This window comes from Dermochelys coriacea, chromosome 1 (genome assembly GCF_009764565.3).
Source record: "Dermochelys coriacea isolate rDerCor1 chromosome 1, rDerCor1.pri.v4, whole genome shotgun sequence".
Lineage (NCBI taxonomy): Eukaryota > Metazoa > Chordata > Testudines > Dermochelyidae > Dermochelys > Dermochelys coriacea.
Window position 1 is genome coordinate 26,438,791 of NC_050068.2, and position 16,150 is coordinate 26,454,940.

At 38.7% G+C, this 16,150-nt stretch overlaps 2 protein-coding genes and 6 non-coding genes across 17 annotated transcripts in view; 1 reads left to right on the forward strand and 7 right to left on the reverse strand.

Annotated features, from left to right (window-relative positions):
* Positions 1 to 16,150, forward strand: part of CEP295 (centrosomal protein 295) — an 86,759-nt gene that overhangs the window by 66,447 nt on the left and 4,162 nt on the right. The window lies entirely within an intron of this gene.
* TAF1D (TATA-box binding protein associated factor, RNA polymerase I subunit D) overlaps positions 1 to 16,150 on the reverse strand; it is a 29,920-nt gene that overhangs the window by 5,535 nt on the left and 8,235 nt on the right. For 6 of the 8 annotated variants that reach the window (XM_038376725.2, XM_038376717.2, XM_038376703.2 and 3 more), the window contains 10 exons: positions 14,246 to 14,690; positions 13,689 to 13,864; positions 11,766 to 11,820; positions 11,020 to 11,379; positions 9,813 to 9,888; positions 9,520 to 9,585; positions 4,549 to 4,614; positions 4,043 to 4,128; positions 1,650 to 1,707; positions 718 to 804 (listed from right to left, as the gene is read on the reverse strand). In XM_038376725.2, the coding sequence (XP_038232653.1) occupies positions 11,224 to 11,379; positions 11,766 to 11,820; positions 13,689 to 13,864; positions 14,246 to 14,690 (832 nt within the window). In that variant the 3' untranslated portion in view covers positions 718 to 804; positions 1,650 to 1,707; positions 4,043 to 4,128; ... (2 more) ...; positions 9,813 to 9,888; positions 11,020 to 11,223. Of the gene's footprint in view, positions 1 to 717; positions 805 to 1,649; positions 1,708 to 3,649; positions 3,722 to 4,042; positions 4,129 to 4,548; positions 4,615 to 9,519; positions 9,586 to 9,812; positions 9,889 to 11,019; positions 11,380 to 11,765; positions 11,821 to 13,688; positions 13,865 to 14,245; positions 14,691 to 16,150 lie in introns of all 8 variants that reach the window. The other 2 variants (XM_043504150.1, XM_043504153.1) reach the window with 2 other exon arrangements.
* On the reverse strand, positions 1,162 to 1,234 carry LOC119850290. Its single transcript, XR_005290815.1, has one exon. It is a non-coding gene; the product is annotated as a small nucleolar RNA Z40 (small nucleolar RNA).
* LOC119850231 lies at positions 3,045 to 3,180 on the reverse strand. Its single transcript, XR_005290769.1, has one exon. It is a non-coding gene; the product is annotated as a small nucleolar RNA SNORA1 (small nucleolar RNA).
* On the reverse strand, positions 4,293 to 4,433 carry LOC119850293. Its single transcript, XR_005290818.1, has one exon. It is a non-coding gene; the product is annotated as a small nucleolar RNA SNORA8 (small nucleolar RNA).
* Positions 5,227 to 5,350, reverse strand: LOC119850237. Its single transcript, XR_005290775.1, has one exon. It is a non-coding gene; the product is annotated as a small nucleolar RNA SNORA40 (small nucleolar RNA).
* LOC119850248 lies at positions 9,685 to 9,757 on the reverse strand. The gene has a single exon (XR_005290785.1). It is a non-coding gene; the product is annotated as a small nucleolar RNA SNORD5 (small nucleolar RNA).
* On the reverse strand, positions 10,591 to 10,715 carry LOC119850238. The gene has a single exon (XR_005290776.1). It is a non-coding gene; the product is annotated as a small nucleolar RNA SNORA40 (small nucleolar RNA).

A 16,150-nucleotide genomic window follows, 5' to 3' on the forward strand; every position in this document is an offset into this window, starting at 1 on the left:
AGAGTTGATACAACTGTGGCTCTATAAGTCAGAAGCTTTGTAGAAAACCTGATATCACAGCATCCCAACCCGATATCACAGCATCCCCACAGACTGCTGAAGGGCCCAAAAACTCTGCAGCAGCAGCAGCTGCTGCTGTACACATGTCCACTTCTTTTGATGATCCTTCAGTATAGTCTTCAACGCTGCACAATTATTTTAATAGCTGCCACCTGCTCTATGTCCCATCCAGACAGGTTAATACTGAACTGGTTATAATCTGGAACTGGAGACTGCTTGATGATAATGGCCAGCAATTTAGTTTTATCCAGATTATTAATCTGGACAGGAAAACTGACTATACACAAACTGCTATCAATTGCACAAAGTGATTGAAAAAAGGCAAAAAGCTCCCTGCTATTTCTTCAGTTAGCCATCTCAGGTGTTATTTAGAATAGCAATTAAGTTTTCAGGGGGAAGTGTAGTTCTGTATGTTAATATTTAGCAGCTATTTTTGTATACATGTCCTTTGGAGATGCCAGTGAAGTTAAAAAATCCTTCACTTATGTGCAGAGATAGCACTGATAAAGCTAAGTGTTCATTCTATATTTACAATTAAATTTAGTAAGAAATGCTTCTCAAATCAAATAAATTTGATAGAAGATAAGTTTTTACTTAAAACCAAAAGCCACCACACACTGAATTTTTAATAAAAGAGTGAGGGGTAGAATTTCCTACCTCATGAACAGGCATCTCCTCATTTCTGGTTGACCAGGCTTCTTTGTATTCACTTCACTTGCCCTGCTTTCTAAACACGTGCTCCATCTGAAATATCGAAGTCAGTTTACAGCCACACAAAAATACATCAGCAGCAGCAATTTTTAACAATGGGGTCGTATCACGATACATCTCTTGAAGCACCTGTGTTCTCCTTGAAAAATCACCCATGCAACTACTGGCCACAACCCTACTTTTGGAGAGCTAAAAACTAGAACCTAGAGGATAAAATTTAAAAAAAACCAAAAAAACGAACACTTGACCCACACACACACGGCAACAAACATATATGATCGTCCCGATTCTATTGCATTTTCCTTTAGTCTGATACTAAGGTAAGCTTAAACCATTAAACAGCAGGTGTGTACCTGAACTAGAGCAAGATAGACAAGAGCCACATAACCGAAGTGTTCAGAAAGGCTGTCATCATTCACTCTTTTCAGAGCAGTTGAACATTTTGCCAATCATCATAACATTTCCTCACAATATCTTCTATATTCTGGAGCAGAATACATTTTTACTTTATGAAAAATCTCCACCTATTTCTTCCAATATAGAAAGATGCCAGTTAAATGAAAATAAAGCTCTAATTCTTCCTATACCAAAACAATCTGATGGCAAGTTTAATAGGACTAATTAACAATGTGTTTTATATGGCTCTTCAAAAAAGCCAGCTAGAGGAATACAGGTCTGTGCATAATCCTCACTATGAAGTCTTGCTTTCCAACAAGGAGTGCAGATTCTATTCTGATGCTGCACACCCTGGCATAATCCAATCCTATAGCATGCAAATCAATTTTGAGTTAATGATGCATGCAACACCCTTTAACCAGAGTTTAGCACTTTTAGGATACCACAAAATTCATTCAAGGAGTCACACCAGAATTTCTTACCAAGACACCAGAAGAAAATGTGATTTGTGACTGCGTGTTCCACAGTTATTTGGACTCCCTGAAAACAAAGGGAGAGAATTCAGTTTGTTATACTCAAATGCCAGTTAAGTGGCCTCTACAATTTAAAATTTACCTTTCCCCTGGAATTGTTATAGAAGTAGTTTTATTACTCCATTTGCATTAGGCAGGATGTGATTCACAATTATCCATTTACATTACTTTCAAACTGCAATTCAAATGCTGACATTAAGTAATTAAAGAGACAATGTGGGTGAGGTAGTCTTTTATTAGAACAACTTCTGTTGGCAAAAGACGAGCTTTTCAGCTCTCTTGTTCAGGTCCTGTGTAATAAACTCAAAAGCTTGTCTCTTTTACCAACAGCCAAGTTGGCCCCATAAAAGATATTCCCTTACCCACCCTGTCCCACTAGTATCCTGGAACAAAAACAGCTACAGTAATACTGCAAAATACAGAGTTATCAAATCTTTTGACGGTATGGGACCTCCCTGTTCACTACAGAACCAAACCTTGCTAACAAACCCCTAAATCCTCCAACAGGACTCCAGAAATAGATAAATAGCCCTAAAAATGAAAAGCCCAATTTCCAAGAAAGTGATATGAAGAGTCAAGTGGTCTTGTAATCCCCATCTTCAATTTTTGACAAAATGCATGCTGCACCATATGTATTTAGATATTAACCTGCACTAGGGATGTAAACATTTAAAAACATAACTGTGTAACCAATTAAAATTCTATCAGTTACACAGTTAAATGTTTAATCAGGAAACTAAGGGTGTGGGGGACAGCAGCCAGGACCCTGGGCAGAGTTTAATAGTTATTGGTTAACTGGTAAGCACCACACTTATTGGTTAACTGAGTTAGACTTTTACATCCCTAACCTGCATCTAACTGGATGGATTTCTTATAGAAAGTATACGGCTAAACTTAATCTAAACCACAGATCTTGTTTTGCTGCCCAGGGCAGAGGTTCTCAACCTTTTTCTTTGAGGCTCCCCTCAACGTGCTATAAGATCTCCAGGACACACAAGGATTCGGCTCCCAGTTTCAACCAAATGGGAGTACAAGGGTTTGTGCTTCAGTTGAAGGACCCTGCAGCCTGCTGAAACTGCAGGTCATGGCCCCCTGGTTGAGAACTGCTAGACTAGCCGACAAAAACTCAAGTGTCAGAATAAATCGAAACAGATGACTATTTTATAATAATCTCAATACAGGTTTCAGAGTAGCAGCCGTGTTAGTCTGTATTCGCAAAAAGAAAAGGAGTACCCGTGGCACCTTAGAGACTAACAAATCTCAATACAGTGGACCATTTTTCAGAACCTAAGTTTGAATTTACCCTTGTATCTGGACAAAAAGTTCAAATTAATTTTAAGACAAGTTTGTTACAGGTCTCATTGTCACCACTGTAATTCATTTTACAGAGATGGAAGCATAACCTGTTACTTCTGTAGCCACGTTGCTCAATTCAGACACACACCATTATTTGTGCCTATTCTTAGTGTGTAACGAGGCAGTTTCACCCAGCTATCAAAAATTCTTCATCTTTTTAAACAAGATAGTCAACTATTACAAAAAAATCAAACTATTCACCTAAATTAGTAGTCCATATACTGCTGGCTTTCTTCCCCTATAGATTTAGCTTTAAAAGGCTCTGTTTGCACAAGAAAAATGTGTAACCTTGGCACCCTGCAGGAAAAAAGTTCGCCACCTTTGAATTTGTTTGAGCTGGTCAGACTGTACACTAGGAGGGAAGTAGTTCAAATGGGTCTACACAGATGTTAGAGGAAGGTTTTCAATAAAAAACAAACTTTAAAAAACCACACATTTTTACCCAAGTAGACAGGACCAAATTACTGCAGGCCAGAAGTAAAAGATCAAGACGAACTGCAAGTAGCTTGACAAAAATGGAAATAACGTAATGTGTTGAATGATCCCTATAGAGGAAAAGGGACATTTTAAAAGCTTCAAAATTAGTTGTCAACCTCAGATCCTAAAGCTTGCTCAAATTGGCTTTGGTCTGCAAGAAGTCATGCTAGGGCACTGGATATCAGGAGCTTCAGTGGAACCAGCACCCAAGTTTGCAGAAATGCATAGCATATGGAAAGATGAAGGAAAAGGTCATTAGAGGACACCTACTTAAGTGAAATTTGTGTGAGGGCTTCCAGCTCTTCTCATAGTGGCTTTATAGTAAAAAAAGATAGTGTCCCTTTTCAAAATAAAGATTTATTTCTGCTTTAAACAAAAATGCACCTTCAAGTCCAGTTTAAGGCTTGAGCATGACCATGACCATCAACTGACCTATCCCGACCTTGACACTAGCTATTTTCCTTAGTTTCCTTCCTGATTACAAATATGTTCATTTTCTCTGTACATACCCTCTCAGTATGAAGATGATCTTCCTGACAGTGACTGCAGTCAGCTTGTGTTTCTCTAGTCAGAATGCCATAGGAAATTCCCCCCCCTTTAAAACAAACAAACAAAAAAAAAGATATTCTGATGCAAAGTTCACTTTATTTTTCTACTACTGTGATTTATAAAATTCTGTATTGGCACTTCCACAATATTTCAATAGCAACATTATTTCACCAGCTTCCAAATAAAACAACCTACAATTTAATTAAATCTACATGTTCCAACAGATATACCAAGTTTAACAAGCATAACAGCATGAAAACCAACGATGCCAGATGTTGAATTACTATGGCACTGTTTTTTTGAACACCCCATCAGGAGAATACTGCTGGATGCAGATACCAAAACAGTGCAATAATTCACTTGATAACTACTTTCTCCAAAAGCCATGCATTTAAAATTTTTATTTCCCTAAAGAAAATTAGTGTACTTGAATGTGGTAATTTAATATGAATGCATCACAGCTTACCCTTTTCACCAACCAGCTACCTATTTCCATTTTGATTTCATCAATGTATTTTGGAAGTTCCAGAAACTAGAATGAAAAAAACAAATTTTTTTTAGAGTTTTATGTTCTGTTCAGCAGTTTACATTAATCAAGCAAAAATTTGTTTATTTTTGAAATCAACACAATAAATATTCAATATTGGCTCACCTAATGCAAGAGTTTGTATATTTAGCAATTATTTCTCTCATACTGGTAGGTTAATACATGCCAGTCACTTGTTTAAAACTGCATTTGAGGGCCGATTAGCAACTAGAAATAGACAGATTGGCTGGCCAATCTGCCTATTCAGAACTGATGCTTTATTCAATTCCCCTGGAAATAGTAGGGGATACTATGCTGGAAAAAAGTTTCCACTATCCAGCTGCTAAAGGAAACAGACTGACATAAGAGAAAGACCAACAGGCAAGACTGGAATTATCAATCCAAGAAGTTGGCTGGCTGTAGACATTTATGGTATTTGAGCAACTGCATGTCTTCTCAGAATTTACATTAGGAGGGCCTAAAACAGTCAGTGTAACTGGGATTAAGAGCAAACACTGAATATTTATATTATCCATTTTAGAGACTGAACTTCATGCAAGCAGAGACTGGAGTTCTCTGATGTTCACAGAAATTCTGTTCTAATGGAAACATTCAAAGATTGTCCCTTCTGAAAAGTAGCACAGCTCATATATTGATGAGTTGTGGGTTGCAAGAGAAGGGTTTATTCTTAGCACTTACTCCAAGATTTTGTCCACAGCAAAACAAAAACTGGAGATGTGCTGGGAAAAAAAAAAAAAAAAAAACTTTAAACAGTTCTCCATGGGACTTCTCACTTTAGTTGAAAGTAGAATATCTATGCACTGTTCAAATGCAAGTGGTTCTAATCAGTAGTTGGTTATATATCTGGCAGTATTTACTTCAGCTACAAACCTGCATTTCCAATTTAATAGCAAGAGACTACATTAGCACACAGTTAGGGGTTGCTTGATGGTATGTCATCCCCATGCAGAACAAAGATTGAACAAAACTCAAAACTTCTGAAAAATCAAGAAATGCAACTTTAGTTGCCCATGCAATAATTCAACAACTGTGGGGTTGATAGAGAAGTAGTATAAAGAAAAGTACTTGTGGCACCTTAGAGGCTAAAATTTATTTAAGCCTAAGCTTTTGTGATCTACAGCTCACTTCATCAGAAGTGTTTTAATGAGGCATTTAATGAGGAACTGGGATTATTTAGTCTGCAGAAGAAAAGAATGAGGGGGGATTTGATAGCTGCTTTCAACTACCTGAAAGGGGGTTCCAAAGAGGATGGATCTAGACTGTTCTCAGTGGTACCAGATGACAGAACAAGGAGTAATGGTCTCAAGTTGCAGTGGGGGAGGTTTAGGTTGGATATTAGGAAAAACTTTCACTAGGAGGGTGGTGAAGCACTGGAATGGGTTACCTACAGAGATGGTAGAATCTCCTTCCTTTGAGGTTTTTAAGGTCAGGCCTGACAAAGCCCTGACTGGGATGATTTAGTTGGCGATTTGTCCTGCTTTGAGCAGGGGGCTGGACTAGATGACCTCCTGAGGTCCCTTCCAACCTGGATATATTCTATGATTCTATGTTGGGACATTGCTAAAAAAGGGCAGAATTAAGGATGCACGAACACACCTTAACTATGCATTTCCTGGTTTTCAGAAGTTTGAGATTTAGTCAACACAACATTCTGCAGGGGAAACATACCATCACTTTGCATTAACAATTTTTTGTACTGAATTTTAGATTTTTTTTTTTTTAAGACGGGAAAAGATGTTTGGTAGGAGTTAGTAATCATTTAGGTAGTTGTGGCACAGGACATGCACCACTAGGGGATGCAGAGGGTTGGGGTGCCATGCCTCCCCTACCTGAGCACCCAACTTCTTCCCCTGACCTATCTCCATCCCCATTTATCCCTCTCGCCTCACTGCAGCCCCAAACCCTTCTTCCTCCCGCTGCTCTTATAACCCTCCGGGAAGCATTCACTTTTCTAGCCCCCTTCACCCCCAAATATTTTGATTATAAAAATCAAATTGTCACCTATGACTTACAAATTGTGGCAAACTTAAGACAAAAGGAGTTTTGAAGTAAGTAGCTGAAGTGGGGACTTGTGATGAACTTATCCTTATTAACTGAAGGTAAGCTCAGCAATAAAAAGGTTTGTGGATTCCTAAATGAATTCTTTGCTCCAGTCTTCATGGCTGAGAAGGTTAGGGAGATTCCCAAACCTGAGCTGCCTTTTGTAGGTGACAAATCTGAGGAATTGTCAGATTGAAGTGTCACTAAAGGAGGCTTGGGAATTAATTGAGAAACTTAACAGTAACAAATCAACAGGACCAGATGGCATTCACCCAAGAGTTCTGAAAGAACTCAAATGTGAAATTGCGGAACTATTAACTATGGTTTGTAACCTGTCCTTTAAATCAACTACTTTACCCAATGACTGGAAGATAGCTAATGTAATGCTAATATTTAAGAAGGGCTCTAGAGGTGATCCTGGCAATTACAGACCAGTAAGTCTATCAGTAGTACTGGGCAAATTAGTTAGAATAGTAAAGAATAAAATTGTCAGCCACATAGAAGAACAAATTGTTGCACAAAAGTCAACATGGTTTCTGTAAAGGGAGATCATGTCTTACTAATCTATTGAAGTTCTTTGAGGGGGTCAACAAACGTGGACAAGGGGGATCCAGTGGACATAATATACTTAGATTTCCCGAAAACCTTTGACAAGGTCCCTCACCAAAGGCTCCGACGTAAATTAAGTTGTCATGGGATAAGAGGGAAGATCCTTTCATGGATTGAGAACTGGTTAAAAGACAGGGAACAAAGGGTAGGAATAAATGGTAAATTTTCAGAATGGAGAGGGGTAACTAGTGGTGTTCCACAAGGGTCAGTCCTAAAACCAAACTTATTCATAAATGAACTGGAGAAAGGGGTAAACAGTGAGGTGGCAAAGTTTGCAGATAAACTGCTCAAGATAGTTAAGAGCAAAGCACACTGAAGAACTTCAAAAAGATCTCACAAAACTAAGTGATTGGGCAACAAAATGGCAAATGAAATTTAATGTGGATAAATGTAAAGTAATGCACATTGGAAAAAATAACCCCAACTATACATACAATATGATGGGGGCTAATTTAGCTACAACTAATCAGGAGAAAGATCTTGGAGTCATCGTGGATAGTTCTCTGAATATGTCCACACAGTGTGCAACGGCAGTCAGAAAAGCAAAAGGGAGGTTAAGAATCATGAAAAAAGGGACTGAGAATAAGACGTAGAATATCGTGTTGCCCTTACATAAATCCATGGTACGCCCACATCTTGAATACTGCATACAGGTGTGGTCCCCTCATCTCAAAAAAGATATACTGGCATTAGAAAAGGTTCAGAAAAGGGCAACTAAAATGATTGGGGGTTTGGAACGGGTCTCATCTGAGGAGAGATTAAAGAGACTAGAACTTTACAGCTGGGAAAAGAGGAGATGGGGGGATATGATAGAGGTATATAAAATCATGAGTGGCATGGAGAAAGTGAATAAGAAAAAGTTATTTACTTGTTCCCATAATACAAGAAGTAGGGGCCAAACAAAATTAATGGGTAGCTGGTTTAAAACAAATAAAAGGAAGTTCTTCACTCAGCACAGTCAACCTGTGGAACTCCTTGCCTGAGGAGGTTGTGAAGGCTAGGACTATAACAGGGTTTAAAAGAGAAGTGGATAAATTCATGGAAGTTAAGTCCATTAATGGCTATTAGCCAGGTTGGGTGTCTCTAGCCTGTTTGTCAGAGGGTGGGAATGGATGGCAGGAGAGAGATCACTTGAGCATTACCTGTTAGGTTCACTCCCTCTGGGGCACCTGGCATTGGCCACTGTCAGTAGACAAGATACTGGGCTGGATGGACCTTTGGTCTGACCCAGTATGGCCATTTTTATGTTCTTACAACACTGCTTGCTGGAGGGGTCCTGGCAACTGCAGTTCTCAATATGCCCTGAAAGAAGGAGGCAACATACAGGCATCTCCACAAATGTCTGGGTCCCAACATCAGCCTGTTTCTCGCTCTGGGATGCCCCACAGGTGGGCTCTGAGGGGATAGGATGTGGGTGTCTGGCCTCACTACCCGGCTCTGGGGGGGAGGGGGAGAGAAGGAGCAGAGAAACAGGAACAGGGTTGTCATAAGGGTTTCCTTAACACACTACTCCTGGAGGAATGTGTGTGTTTGTACTGTTACAGACATAGTTGCTGATAGATATTTTGAAATAAATTACCAAAATAAACATTATATAGTGTTATTTTGACAAATAAAATATGCAGAATTTTACAAAATTTTACAATATTGTGCACAGAATATTTAATTTTGGGGAGCAGAATTCTCCCAGGAGTATTATATGGACCAAGTAAGCCTTAACAAGCACCTGAATACTGATATTACACAGGCACAGAAACACCTGCACAGGGGCAGAATTATATCCAATATGAAATTGGAAGTCACAACACTATAGATGTAGGGCATATAAGGTAGTATTAGTCTGAGGGAGCAGAACAGGAGGACAAGACAGATTTTAGAAGATAGTTTACCAGAAATCAAATTGAGAAAGCAAGATATCAGGTTGAACAAGCACAGTAGCCTGAAAACTCCAAGTTATTTGTAGTATTTCTTTCTAAGCACAAGGATAGCTGCATATAACTGTCTGACCACTACTGTAATCAAGAGTTCCAAGTTCTAGTCCCATTTCAGACAGACTCTCTAATTTTGGCCAAGTCATTTAATCTGTTTCCGTTACTCAAACTCCTTCTACCAAATCAAGTATCAAGCGAGCAAGATTAGAATACATGTGATTTGTATCTTTTCAAAGAGCCGTTCAGATAGTTTATTTCAATTTATTGAAAGAAAATCATGAAAAGGAATCCAACGAAAGCAGCAACTTACCTCTTGCAGTAGAAAAACTAAAATGGTTCTCTCTCTCTCTCTCTCTCCAAACAAAGGCCAATTGAACTAAAATGCAGAAATGGAAAAGAGCCAGATGAAGTCTCAGGTTTTCAGCATCAAAAATTAATATTTCTAACCAATACTACATTTGTAATAAGCTATCAGTTCTGTTCAGAATATGAATTTAGTTCATTTGTGAATCACCCAGCAGTTGAACAGAGAAATTCATCATGTGAACTGCAATGTGAAGTCAGGTAGATCAAGTACTATATATGGCACCTGCAATACCTTACCCAGCAACAACTCCAGTCCCAGATCCAGCATGAAGTTTTTCAAACCATGCTGAGAGGATGTTTCCCATGTTCAAGCCTAGAAAGAAAGAAAGTTAAGCAGTTCTCAGACCAGAGTTAGAGACAGTCTGATACTACAGTCTAAAAATTGATCTTGCAGTTTTACTCTACATAGCTAAAATAATTCAGTAGATAAAAGTAAAGCTACAAGTTTTATTATGTTGAACACCACAAACCAGCAGAAAAGTTTCTACCAGGATTGAAATGATTCACCTGCCTTGTTCCTCATGGCTTACTAATGAGATTCAACTAAGATCTCAAAATGAGATTATTTAAGAAGTCCATATATGAAGCCTGCTAACTGTACACATAGCTAAAATATACAAACTTGTGTTCTATTACTGTCAATATCCCACCCTGTCCCCAATTTTGGATTATGTTTGCTGTGTGACAGGAACTTGTTTGTACAATATCACTCCAGATTGGGGCCTCTGAACACCACTATAACAATTTAATAACTATGTCCTATATGTGCTTTAGCTGCTAAAAACCTTATTTGCACAATTTAAGAGATGACATTTTCACACCTTAAACATTTTTGTTAGATCCACCAGCACTGAGGAAGTTTTGCATATTAATTTTTTTTAGATAAGTTTGGGGTCATTTAGCTCTAGAATTTGAACAGATTGAGGGATGAAAGATTGAGACTTCATAAAGAGAAAGAAAAGGTATAGTATTATCTACTCAGCATTTCTAACACCATTAATATACGTGTTCAAATTACTGTCCACACTTACAAGTAGCACAACTCATTATCAGTTGTGGGTTGCAAAAGAGTCATTTTATTATTAGCACAGAATTCAAAGCTTCTGTCCATGTTAGACAAAAACAAAAGAATTAAGTGCTTCTGAAAGTGATATGCTGTATGGAATATATGCATTAAGTTTCAATCACACTTTTCAATTTATATCACTATTTTCTACAGAGGCAGAAGGCTGTTCAGACATGATTTCTTTTAACTAAGGTTAGGGTGAAAGGAGGCAAGGTTAACCTCTGAACCAAGTTAAGTTAATATTTTACCTTCCTTTTCTACAGATAACACTGAGCAAATTAAAACCTCAAAGCTTTGTAAGAGCAGCTCCTTTATTATTATATTTTTATTGCAATATTTACAATTTTATCTCTAGACACTAACAAATCATATACTCACCCAAAGGAGACTGAAATTATACAGTTACAACCTAGATGAAGCTAGCTCAATCAATTGCAATAACTGAAAGTTTCCTTAGGTGGAATGTTGAACATAGTTTTTGTCTGAAGTGAATGTGTTTTTGCCAGGGGGAGCAGCATATGCAGACATGCATGCTCAGAGTCAGGGTTACAGCAACCGGCATTTATGGGGTTCCATGATGTACTAGTTTTCTGATCCTTGTAGTATCTCGTGTACAGGCCCATCAGCAACATAGTCTTCCTCCTCTTCATCTTCTCTGATCAGGTTTACATGTTTTGCTTTTGTCTTTGATTTTTTCTTGCTTGGAAGTTTGCTGCTTAATATGAAACAGCTGTTCTCCTAAGTCAATGGAAGATATAAAACTGATCAGAATAAAAGCCAATTATAAAGACAAGAATTGAAGTGGAATTTTGCCAGTAATTTTTGGAGATGCAGAACAGTATTTCCCAAGAACTACCCATGTGTAATTCTCATAACTGTATTCCTCAATTTAGGATCATTTGCCACCCCAAACAAGACAGGACAATGGATTTTCAAATAAAAATATTTTTTTTTTAAAATCGAGAAGCAGGGTCAGAGATGGCATATGTAATAGTTCTTAGATATAGTCTAATTCTAGGAACAAATATTTAATCCAAAAATATTTTAATTTTGCTTGATTGTTCTTTTGTTTCATTTGCTTAAAATGCTACACAGGGTAGTGAAGTTAACGAAGGTTTACTCACAACTATTGTGGCACCAAATTCTTCTTGATCAGGATCCAAGTTGTGGTCATCTTCACTGAAATAAAAATGGTCCAGAATTTGGTTAGGTTTATGTAATAGCACAAAATACGAAGACTACAAGTAGTCTTTGATTTTACCTCCACCAAATCTTGAGTTTCTCTTGGCCTCAATGCTACTAGTTGTACCTACATGAGGATGCCGCTCCTACAAAAGTCTGATCTCAAGTGACAGCTCCCAAAACAATTAGAAACTAGGTAGGACAAGCTTTCAATGATATTACAAAGAGGAGGATAATTGGGAAGGAAGAGGTAGAGAGAAGGCCTTCAGAGTAGATATGAGAAAGTGGACAGGGCAGCCATGAAGAAAAGCCAACTGGCACACTGAGGAGATAAAGAGGACAGGTCTGTATTAGGAGAAAGAAGAGAAAGCCAAATAGCACTGCTGTTACAGCCAAACATAGGCCAAAAGAGGTGAGGGGCTTAGGTTCGCCTGATATTACATCTGTGGATGAACCACAGCTGAGCAATGTATGCAAGGGATAGTTGTAACCTTTACCCAAGAATCTTTAACATGCATAGTCTGACTGCTCTCTGGTTCTTATTTTGAGCAGGGTAATCTGTCTGCAAAAAGTTTTCTACTCTTCAGCTTTCCACTTCTCCAAATGACAGGTTTCAGAGTAGCAGCCACGTTAGTCTGTATTCGCAAAAAGAAAAGATGTACTTGTGGCACCTTAGAGACTAACAGATTTTGTGAGCTACAGCTTCTGCTCAAATAAATTTGTTAGTCTAAGGTGCCACAAGTACTCCTTTACTTGTCTAAATGGAATTCTCTGAAAATGTAGTCAGAGGCACAGCCATTACACACGGTATACTTGTACACATTAGAGATCAAGGCAAACCATCCTGCAGCCTTTATTCACAGAACTAGGCCTCCCTCCAGTCAATTACACTATCACTGTCACCAAGGGCAGAAGGATTGGGTTCTTATTCTTGACAGGTTTTTTCAATCTTCAGCCACTGTAAATTACCTCAACGCTTAAAGGAACATGCTAACTTGATACATACTCAGTTTGAGAATCGAGCTAAGAGATATTATTGATCCCCAAGCATCCTTGCTAATTGTTATGATTTTACATCTTCCACACATGGCTGTGTGAAACACCCATGTAAACGGGGGGAAATGACTGACCACATAGAAGAGAACAGCAAAACTTTACAGAATACTCTTTCTAATGCCTAGTCAGTTACATTAAGTCTCTAATCTTTCAGCTATAGAAAGCTCAGCTATTATCTGTAATAAGTGTAGACAAATTTCAGACAAGCATGATTTTAAGTTGACTATTTCCCATTCCACTCAGTTTACTGAATCAAACAAAATGCAAGGAGGGGGGGGAGGAAAAAAAAAATATAAAAAAAGACAAAACAGTCCTCAGACTTGACGGGTTACACTCCATGAAATCCCAATCTAATCCCTATGCCACAAGATGCCAAGGCTTTTTTTTTTTTTTTGGAACTGGGGCTGGATCTTATGGCTTCCCTCACAAAGTGATACTACATGAAATTAAGGTGTGAACAGTTTCTCAAAACAAGTACTTTCAGTAATTCCCAATCCAGATTTAAACTCTTCATAGATCAAGTCTGATAGAAACATGCACACAGTGGATGATGGTCTCACACTACAGTGAGACTTAGAAAACCGGAGTTGAATGCCCAGGTCTGCCACAAGCTTTCTGTGAGACCTTGAGAAACTAGTTTGCTCCGATTCCTCAATCCCTGATCCGTATGGGGGAAATATACTTTCCTGCCTCAAAAAGACAGGAAATAAATAGAAGTCAGTTAAGGGAACAGATTGAAAGTTTTTGGGGGGGTTTCTTTGTTTTTTTTTTTTTGGAAATTATAACAAAGTATTTAAGAGTGAACTTACTCTGTCTCCTGAATAGGAGAAATGGGTCCTTCATCATCTAAGTATTTGTGTTTCCGCATCGTCATACATTCGTTTTCTAAATCCTCACTAGCATTCAGGTTTTTTAAAGCCTTTTTGAGATGTTCTTCATATTTAAGCATCTTAATGTATTGGAAATATCCCTTTAAAGCTGCTCGCTAAGAAAAAGATTTCTTGTTACATTATGCAAGACCTTGAAAAAATCAATGTCACTAAGACAGACTGACTTCTAATACCAAACATAGACCCTTCAGCTTACATTTAAAATGTGCTATACAGCAAATCAGTTTAAAGCATTTAGTACTAACTGATAAATTATTAATGCAGATTACTTGACAGCAATCTCATCTATAATGTTATACTGAAAGTGTGAATTTAATTCACTGTACTCTGTGACCAAATTAGTCAAAAGCACAATAGTTACCTGCCATTTCACAATAGAAACTGCCATTTCAGTTTTTGTTTGCAAAGACTGAAGTTTGTTCTGCCTGTAGAAACCACTCCAATTAAAAAAACCCATACAGACAAAAAAATCTCACCTCATATTCAACAATCATTTTCATGGGGAGATGTTTCCTTCCATATTCTTTTTCCACAAAAGGAAACTGAAAACCTCTGTCTAGAAGTCTTTTTTTCTGCTCTTCTTGTGAAGCAGTTAGCCGTGGTCTCCCTCTAGGCTTTCCTGTGCTCTTATATCTCTTCTCTCTCTCTTTTGGTTTCTCCTTACATCTTTGATGTGCTCGTCTCCTATACTTCCTCCTCAAGTGATAGGCAAAACTGGCTTTCAAATTGGGTGCAGATCTAGACAGCTCTGGGGATTTAGCCAACTTAAATGGTGATCCAGGGTCCGGAGAGGAGTCAGTTGAAGTGTCTCTGTCCAATGTATTTGCTGGAGACTTTGCCAAGCGTCTTGTTGAACTTCGAGCTGAGGGTGTAATGTTATACTCAGGTTGGAACAAGCTGCCAGTCGAATCAGAAAAGTCACTATGATAACAAAACAAGAGTAAATAGTTAACTTTTTTTGAAGGCACAGTTGATGTTTCTGATAAGTTACACACTGATTACACACTCAAACTACGAAGAATTCTCCCAGTATCAAACAAAATTATCTTCTCTACCCTAGTAGCTTTGGAGTGATTAGGTATTCATGATTACTATTAAAAAATGTGACTAAGTATGGCTCTTAGATACCACAGTAATGGATGCATTAGAAATACTTAATGCACTAGATCAGTAAACATGCATCTTAATTTCAGGTGAAACCACAAGGGAGTTAAGTAGAAAATTGACTACAAGCTATGCAAGATTCTTTATGGAAAAAAAATTGCCTGAGTTCTATTCTCAAAAGAGTAGTAGGTAAAACTTCAAATATTTAGAAGCTGGGACTGGACAACGGGATAGATCATTCAATAGTTGTCCTGTTCTGTTCAATCCCTCTGAAGCATCTGGCACTGGCCACTGGGCTAGATGGACCATTTTTCTGACCTTGCCTTGCTATGGTCACTCTTATGTTCATATTCTTTGTATGAATACAGAGCCTTTCAGAGAATTCAAAGCTTTATTCATACAGTGAATTAAGCCTCCATGCCACTGCGAGGCAGGGAACTGTATTACAGATGGAAAAACCCAAGTATTAAGACAGAGTGGGTTCACAACTTGGCTATGGTCACATAGGAAATCTGACAGACGCAAAAAAAATTACTTCCCATACCCATGCTTTAACTGCAAGACTGCTATCCCTTCCTTGGAAAATCTGTTTAGTACCAGTTTGACTTCATATTGATTGGAAATTGCATGGCAATTTGCTGTAACATGTCTGCTTGAAATGAAAGCCAATCTGTTTGGTCACTAGCAGGTTCTCAAATGTTGTCATAGTGAGCCTAAGGGTGTGAAGAGGGACCAACTGCACCTCCCTATAGGTGCACAGGCAGGGAGCAGGTCCCCACCCCATGACCAGCTTCAGGGATCCCACATCACTTCCTCCCTAGCATGGGCAAACACACTGTTCCCAGGAGGCATCAAGAGCTCCTGCAGAGCTCAGAGCCCACTTTTGTGACCCGTGTGAAATGAGTTGGTCCCAATCTAGTTCCAAGGCCCAGGAGAAGTGGGGGCAAAGAGTATGTCCCATCGAGAAAATTGTGTTCTCTTATTCTTTTTGTATGAGACTTAGGTACCACAATGGATGGAGATGTGAGGGGCTGGCACATGTTTTACACAAGCAAAGAAAGTACATATGTGTGGAGGGAAGGTCACTTTATGCATGTGCATAGGGGCACTGTTGAGGTGAGGGACAGCAGTGCAGCTGAATGCTAAACTGGAGGTGGCATATGCCCCTTTTCCTGCCAGTGGGCAGGCACCCTCCCACAGAGCATGTAGGGCTCCCTCCCCACCACATGCATGCTCAGGCAATGGCCATGCAACTAGCGTTCTGCCCCATAGCAAGG